This window comes from Taeniopygia guttata, chromosome Z (genome assembly GCF_048771995.1).
Source record: "Taeniopygia guttata chromosome Z, bTaeGut7.mat, whole genome shotgun sequence".
Lineage (NCBI taxonomy): Eukaryota > Metazoa > Chordata > Aves > Passeriformes > Estrildidae > Taeniopygia > Taeniopygia guttata.
In genome coordinates, this window is record NC_133063.1 from 15,876,565 (window position 1) to 15,884,725 (window position 8,161).

At 48.3% G+C, this 8,161-nt stretch overlaps 1 protein-coding gene across 1 annotated transcript; it reads left to right on the forward strand.

Moving 5' to 3' along the window:
• The first annotated feature begins 6,176 nt into the window (after positions 1 to 6,176).
• On the forward strand, positions 6,177 to 7,736 carry LOC140681984 (inositol 1,4,5-trisphosphate receptor-interacting protein-like 1). Its single transcript, XM_072922810.1, has one exon. It carries the CDS (start codon positions 6,177 to 6,179, stop codon positions 7,734 to 7,736), a length of 1,560 nt encoding a protein of 519 aa, XP_072778911.1.
• The last annotated feature ends 425 nt before the right edge of the window (positions 7,737 to 8,161 follow it).

Below are 8,161 nucleotides of genomic sequence, written 5' to 3' on the forward strand. Positions count from 1 at the left end.
CCCCAGGTGGGGGTCAGGCTCTGCTCCCAGGAAACAAGGGAGAGGACAAGAGGAAATGGCCTCAACTTCTGTCAGGGGGGGGCTTAGATTGGGTATTAAGGACAAATTTCTCCTCTGAAAAGGTTGTTAAGAGTTGTCATGGCTGCCCGTGGAATTAATGATATTGTCATGTCTGGAGACTCTTATGGAATGTGTGGATGTGGCACCTGGGGACATGGTTTCAAAGTCGACTTGTCAATGTCAGGTTTGTGGGTGGACTCTCTACAATCTTAGAGATCTTTTTCAACCTAAACAAGTCCATACTACTGCGATGGGAAGCCACTTTTAACCCAAGGAGTATTTGGTAATGTCATTTCATAAAGTCATTAAAAGGAACTTCACTCTAGTGCTCGAACTTATGCAGCTGCTTTTCTCTTTACTCTCCTCATCTTCACTTCTACCTTCAGCCTCGGAACAGGAGAATTGGCTTTGGTGGGACCAGTGGTAGTGGGAAAGCCTCATGCCAGGGGGTTGTAGGTTGGTTTATTTCTGCCAAGGTTGGAGCTGCATCCAGAAAACGCTGTGATCCCTCCAGTCCTTATTGACACTCTTTGACTGCTCTGAGGTGAGTTGCAGGCTGCAAGAGATGTTGGTCAACCTGAGATGTCTGCAGCTTTTCTGCCGTCTTCTGCTGGGCACAGGCTTTTCCACCTACACCCTGAAGACCATCGTCATGCATCTCCTGAACGGTCTCCCCGTGTCACAATGGCGCAGGAAGTATTTCTTGCAGCGCATGCGAGATATCAGTGTGAACCTGCGCTGCTCTCTGGAGGAGAAATGCCTTAACCACTTTATCATAGGCAACAAGAGATTGCCTCAGGAGATTAGCTTGCCCCTGGACATTGCAGCAGCTGAGCCACCCAATCTCTTCCATCAGCTGGCACGGTGTCCAGCTGCCCACTCTCAGGCGATGAGCGAGTACCAGGATGTTCGGCGTCAGCTCGCAAGTGTGCTGCTCAATGGCTGCTGAAAGAGGTGATCATGCGTACAGCTGTGCTTGTGGGCTTCACAGGCAGTAGCAGAAAACCACCTCACGTCCCCAAGGAAAAGAGAGGGGAATGTGGGATACAGAAAGAGAAGATATAAAGCTTCTGCGCAGCAGCACTCTGCCATCATCAGCAGCTACAGTGTTGTTATGAACAAAAAAAGCAAATTTAAACTTTTGGGCAATGTTGTTAACAATGTCTGTATAAAAAGGGTTGTTGTTGATACAAGTAACAAGTTATAATTGGATAAGTAGTTAACAGGCTGTGGTGCAGGCTTGGATGTTGTGGCTACAAAGTAAGGTGATTAGTTGTATTAGAGATCAATACTGTTGTATACACCTGAAAGGGGACTGGAACCAGGGAGGAAATGCCAATCTTTGTGGAGGGGGGGCAGAGAAGCTTCTAGAAGTATAACATCGTAGAGCACAGCCACAGCTTGGATTAAGACTGGAGGAGAGACCAGCCAATAAGAAGCAAGAATCTCAAAATGATTGCACCAGCTTATGGGCCAATCAGCAACAGAAAAAGAAACCGATCACAGCACGGATCCTGAGCGCCCCAGTAAGGGAAGAAGAGAGAGACTTTAAAAGGCCTGGGGTGTGTGACACCCAGGTCTTTGCTTGGAGCTGGTATCCTTAGAAATGCCCCTAGGTGTACAATTACTAAATTGTTGAAACAGTCTCCAGACTAGCTGGAGGCTTTGGCTTCCAGTTGTTCTGTCTGTAATAAACAGGCTTACTTGTTTGTAATTAACTGGCCTGCTTTTTTTTGTTACTTTGAAGTTTTCGTTGTAAGCCTGTCCATAACAGGGTTGTCTTGGCAGTCTCCCCAGCACAGCATCCAGAGATGACTACCGTGTGGAGGCCCAGAGAAGCTGACTTCCATTGCAGGGCGGATTGTGGTGATGGACTCCCCTTGCCCCTGGCTGCACTACAATCTGAGAAACCCTCATTAGGCCTAAGCCTTGACAAACTCCATTTATATTAAGCTCCTTTTGAATGTATCAGAAACATTATTTGTTCCCAGGAACTAACAGGTGTCTAATTAGCGCAATTTTTTTTCTTTTTTTTTTAATGAACAGCCTTGGAAAATTATTTTTCTTTGCTGATTTATTTTTCTTTGCTGACTTTTTTTGACTAAGAACCCAAGTGGAATAATATTCTTGTTGACAAACCTTCAAACAAAGTTACAGAGAAAAGACCTGAATGATGGAACATTCCTATGACTAAATCCCACTCTGTTGCAACTGTAAAGTGTCCAAAGGGAGACCTTTTGAGCTCTTGATTCTCAGAATATAAGGGAGCAATGAATGAGTCTCTAACATTGATAATTGTATGGCAGTGGAGCCAACCAGGAACTGTTGGTAATAGCCAAGGACTGCTGGTATTAAAATGCTGTGAGAAAGACCAAGATATGGCTGGAGAAGGGGGGCCAGGCGGAAATAGGGCAGCACTTTTCAGTGAGAAAGAGCCACAGCACAGTACAGCATAAGCACAAGAATAAGGCCAAGAAGAGAGCGTGGACTATAGAGTAGGATTAAGACCCTCAAAAAGCACCAAAGCCCTCTGCCCCATGTCCAGGAAGGCCTGAAAGAAAAGACTGTACATGGTAATTAATTGACATAGAAAGTGGGAAACCTGTGTTTAGGGCAGAGAAACCTGTCGATAAAAAGGTAACCCCCAAGCCTGGAAAGTGCCCTCAGGACCCTGGACATCTCATAGACCAGACCAGCACAGCTGGATTGATGCTGAACTCAGGATTATTGCCGGGATTGGCACTGCAGCCAGGATTGACATTCCATTAACTGGATCAACACTGGAACCAGGACGGGTGTTCTTTTTTTGTCTCTCTTTTCTTCTTTGTCTTTTTCTTTCTCTCTTTCTTTAATTCATCTCTCCCTCTTTTTCTTCTCTTCCCTTTAACCCTACCCCTTTATCCACAACCCACTGCCTTGTGCTCATGTCAGGGGACTAACATATTGATTTCCAAGCCCAGTGTGTAGTTAGGTAATAAAGTTTTCTGATTGTGGACCCCCTGACTTTTGTTACTCATTTGGATCGCAAATCTTCAGCGCTTCCTTCCCCTTAAGCATGGGTCGTCACACTTCAGCGGCTACGAAGATGGCTTTCATCCCCCTTTCCTCTAACACTGTCACAGCCAGGGTGACCATTTTAGATGGACCCAGAAATTCTTGCTGGCAGCTGCAGCTGGTCAGGGACCATGCAAGAGGCATCGCTAAGATTCCTCCTTGTGTTCACTGGGGTCTGTATGGAGGAGCTACCCATCCTTAGACACTGCCTGGGCAAAATCTGACACAGACCCGAGCATGCAGGACATGGAGAAGGCACTGCTCAATCAGCAGGGGGAATTGCTGCCACACCTTTCCTCTAGAGTAAAAGCACACTTGGACACTGTCTGCCATCCCTTTTGTGAGACAATCTATTCCCTCTGTGAGCTTCACTCAGTCTCTAAGGGATCACTGAGCCAGGATGATCACACTGGTGGATAATGCTCTAAGGAATGAAAGGAAATCTCTTGATCAGTCACACAAAGTCATACTCATGGTGCACCTCAACTTCTTAGCTGCAAATGGAGACATCATAGGGAAGAGCTGAACAAGCCCAGAAAATTCTGGAAGTACACATTGAAAGTAGCTTTTTGACATGGGTACTGTGGGAGCCAACTAGGAAAAGTGCCCTCCTAGACCTGGAGTTTGTCTGTAGAGATGTTCTTGTGGGTGAAGTGGTGATTGATGCTGTCTTGGGCACAGTAATCAAGAAGTGCTTGAGTAAAAAAAATCTTAGGTGTTATGGAAAAAACTGTCCGCAGAGCTACTCCCAAGGGTTGTAGGAGAGCAAGCTCAGGAACTAATTAAGAAGGGCCCCTGAGCATGTAGTTTGAAGGGCATTGATGTCCACAAATGCTAGTCCTTTTTATTAGAAACACTTCTATAAGAGCACAAGTCTGATGAAAGAGGGCTGAGGGAAGTGGGGTGTGGAGGCTGGTGGGCCAAGAGGGAAAGAATCCACAGCACTCCCCTGGAGGGAAAACCTCTCAAGCCATACCCACTTAGGTTGAGGATAAAGGCTTCTCCCAGCATGCCTTGTTGTGACATGCAGATTTAATGTATCCCATTGGCCCTTCCCCCTCACTCCACCCCTGTGCCCTCATCCCGTTGGCCCTAGTGTTCTGTCCCGCCCCTCAAGATCCCTGTGTAAATCCCTGCTTTCCCAGCCTGAGTGGCTCTTTGTCCCTGGACCATCTCAAGGAAGAAGCTCAATAAAGGCTCACCTTGGAAGTCCCCACAAAGACCCCGTCTCTTCTTCTGCGTCGCCCGGATCATAAAAGAGCTGAAATCACCCGGTGTGAGCAAAGACGGCGAGGTGTTTTGTGAGGCTTCTTCAGAAAGGTCATGGCACGCAGAACACTGCCCGCTGCAATAGTGGGGGTGTTTAGCAGAGAGAAAAAGCGCCTCAGAGGGACCTTACAGTTCCCTACAGCTCCCTGAAGGGAGGTTGTAGCCGGGTGGGGATTGATTTCTTCTCCCAGGTGTGGCAGGGCATCTCATTCTGCTCAAGAGCTGATCTGTGGTTTGTTACCTGGACAGGTAATTCAAACAGGAATAACAGTCTTGCAGTGAATTCTTTTGCCACTGTGGGGCTAACAGTGGGCTGGCATCTCCCAGCTGCCAAGAAACATCTTACTGTTAAAGTGAGAGCTGGAAAGACAAGCTGGATTTCTCACTGACAGGCACCTCACTTTATAACTCTCAAAAGCCATACCAAACTTTCACAAAGCAGAAATTTTCTATACATTTCTCTGGAAATGTGTGGTGTTTCTCTTGTGGACAAGGACACTTGTTTTGCAATTACTGCTGAGGAGGTTAAGTGAAAGACATCCAAATAATTATCATCATCATCACTGTGGTGTGTAAGATTTGACTCCTGTTTCTTTGACAAGCTTTCCTATAGATACCTTCATGTTGTACATTGTTTGTTATGGTTTAATCTACGTCTAGTACCTTTTAGTTTTATACTGAGTAGTAAGTAACTCCGAGATCTTTCATCTATTATCTCTTGTTTATTTAATAAATAATTCATTTTATAAATAGATTTGATCTTTAGAACTTGCGGGCCAGAGTGATTTCTTAAACATGAACTGTTGACAAAATCTTTGGCTAACAATGGGCATGTCTGAACATCCCACTTGTCCAGTGACACAAGGAAACAAGCAATAAGAACAAGGAAAATGACCTCACGTTGCATCAGATATAGATGTTTAGATTGGATTTTAGAAAAACTGCTTTCATCAAAAGTACTATCAAGTGTGGAAAGTGGCTGCCTAGGGAAATAGCTGAGTCCCCACTCTTGGAGGGATTGAAAAGGCATGGAATATTTGAGGACTCAATTTCTTAAAGGAGTAGGCAGTGTTAGGTTCGCGGTCCCACTGTGGGATCTTCAGGGACTTTTTCAACCACTCTGATTCTGAGATTTGAGTGTAGCTCAACCCGTGAGGAGTCAAAGCTTAGACTCAATGATCCTCAAGGGCGCCTTCCAACAGGGATATCTATGAGATTGTGAGTGGAAGGCAGATGAAAATAAATCCAAAAGAGAGAACAATGGGAGTTATTTGAAGAAGCTTCCCTCAAAAGCAGCCTTAAGCAGTGCACCAGGGCCTTTCTGAGTTCCTGAGGGAGGAGTTGGCTGAGGGGACAAAGGGTGGGGTTGGCTGGTCTGTGATGCGCTCTGGCACCTGTGACATCACAGGGGACGTGTCACAGAGGGGGAAGCAATAAAAGGCCCCAGCAGGTTAACGCTGGCCCTCTATTGCTTGGGCAAGCGGTGAGTACACACACGGCGGGGAGGCTGGGCTGGGGACAAGGGCTGGGGCAGAAACGCTGCAACCGGGGCTGGCTTCTCCCCCTGCAGGCAGGGACAGCCCCTCATGGGAGAGCCTTGGGCAGGCCACAGGGCTGCTGCTGCTGCTGCTGCAGCTCCAGGGGCACTGGGATAGCCCTTGCTGCCTGCCAGCTGTCTGGGGCCCTGTCCTTCCTGCGCCCAGAACCCTGAGCATCCTGTCCTCCCTGCAGCAAGCAGTAGTTCCCGCCCTCCCTTCCCCACTCAAGGCCTTCTCTCCCTCCTCCTGCAGACCATGGATCCAGTCGTGTTCCTGTTCGCGCTCTTGCAAGGTCTCATCCAGTACCCGCCGCCCGTGGGTGATGGTTTGGATGAGGAAACACATTGGCGCATGGAAGCGCGTGCAAAGTACTTGGAATGGGAGAGGCTTCGGCTGGAGCAGCAGGTGGAGCAGCTCTCCCAGAAGAAGATGCCACACTTGCAGCTCTTAGCTGTTGCTGTGCTCCTGGCCCTGGTCTTGGTGCTGTGGATTATTGGGTGGAAAAGCAGCCTGAGGAGAGAGGAGAATGAAGAAGAAAACCATGGTGCAAATGAAGAGGAAGTTGGCAATGTTGCTGGAAATGAAGATGACAATGATGGAAATGATGTTGTCAATGGGGCTGCACTTGCAGAAAACAACAATGACAATGATGTTGCAAATGTAGTCCAAGAAGAAGAAGACAATGTTGACGATCGTGTTGGACAAGATATAATGGAGCGCATAGAGGGGCCTGTAGAGGACCTGCAGAGAGTCTGTGAGTGGATAACTGACCTGATGGACGATTATACAATTTACTTTGGGCATGTCTTGTTTGACAGTTTCTACCCAGTCCTGCACCGACCCATCGGGGTGGGCAGTGCCTTTGAAGGTTGGAGTCCCTGGGAGCAGGATGTCGTGTACCGTGTGCTCATACCCATGACTCCTCCCCGAGGCCACAGCTTCCACCTGGAGCTGGACGGTGAGGGGCAGAGGCACGTGAGGAACTTCCGTGTCCGCGTGCAGCTGGAGTGCACCTGCACGAGGCAGCAGCAGGGTGAGAACATGCTGTGCTTCCTGCACAACCCCGAGGAGGAGCTGAGGAGCAATCAGGATCCCAGCCTCCTAGACACCCTGTGCACCGACTCCTACCTGGACGTGCAGAAAACTGCCCGCTGGTTCCAGCAACTGGTGAAAGCAATCATGCCACCTTTGCCTCAGTTACAAAACCGGAATTTAATCCCGCTGCCCTCCACACACTCCTGCCAATTCAAGGCGATCAGTGGCGGAGAAAGCTTCAGGATTGAGATCCTGTTCGGGGTGCGGAGAGGTGGCTCTGACATATTCGCGAGCAGCCAGCCTAGGGAAACACGCACCCCAAGCACTCTATGGCCTGAGACTTATGCTGTGGCAGAGGTGAAGTTCTTCATGCACATTGCCAGGAAGGCCCCCCCCGACAGTTTGCACCTGAGATGTCTGCAGCTTTTCTGCCGCCTTCTGCTGGGCACAGGCTTTTCCAACTACACCCTGAAGACCATCGTCATGCATCTCCTGAACGGTCTCCCCGTGTCACAATGGCGCAGGAAGTATTTCTTGCAGCGCATGCGAGATATCAGTGTGAACCTGCGCTGCTCTCTGGAGGAGAAATGCCTTAACCACTTTATCATAGGCAACAAGAGATTGCCTCAGGAGATTAGCTTGCCCCTGGACATTGCAGCAGCTGAGCCACCCAATCTCTTCCATCAGCTGGCACGGTGTCCAGCTGCCCACTCTCAGGCGATGAGCGAGTACCAGGATATTCGGCGTCAGCTCGCAAGTGTGCTGCTCATTGGCTCATGAAAGAGGTGATCATGCGTACAGCTGTGCTTGTGGGCTTCACAGGCAGTAGCAGAAAACTACTTCACGTCCCCGAGGAAAAGAGAGGGGAAGGAACGTGGGATACAGAAAGAGAAGATATAAAGCTTCTGCGCAGCAGCACTCTGCCATCAGCAGCAGCAACAGTGTTGTTATGAACAAAAAAAGCAAATTTAAACTTTTGGGCAATGTTGTTAACAATGTCTGTATAAAAAGGGTTGTTGTTGATACAAGTAACAAGTTATAATTGGATATGTATTTAACAGGCTGAGGTGCAGGCTTGGATGTTGTGGCTACAAAGTAAGGTGATTAGTTGTATTACGCTGTGGCAGAGGCTGAGTTCTTCAAGTACATTGCCAGGCAGGCCCCCCCTGACAGCTCGCACCTCAAATGCCTTCAGTTCTTCTCCC

Excerpts from the sequence above, each read along its gene's own strand:
- LOC140681984 (XM_072922810.1), top strand. The coding sequence starts at position 6,177 with ATGGATCCAGTCGTGTTCCTGTTCGCGCTCTTGCAAGGTCTCATCCAG.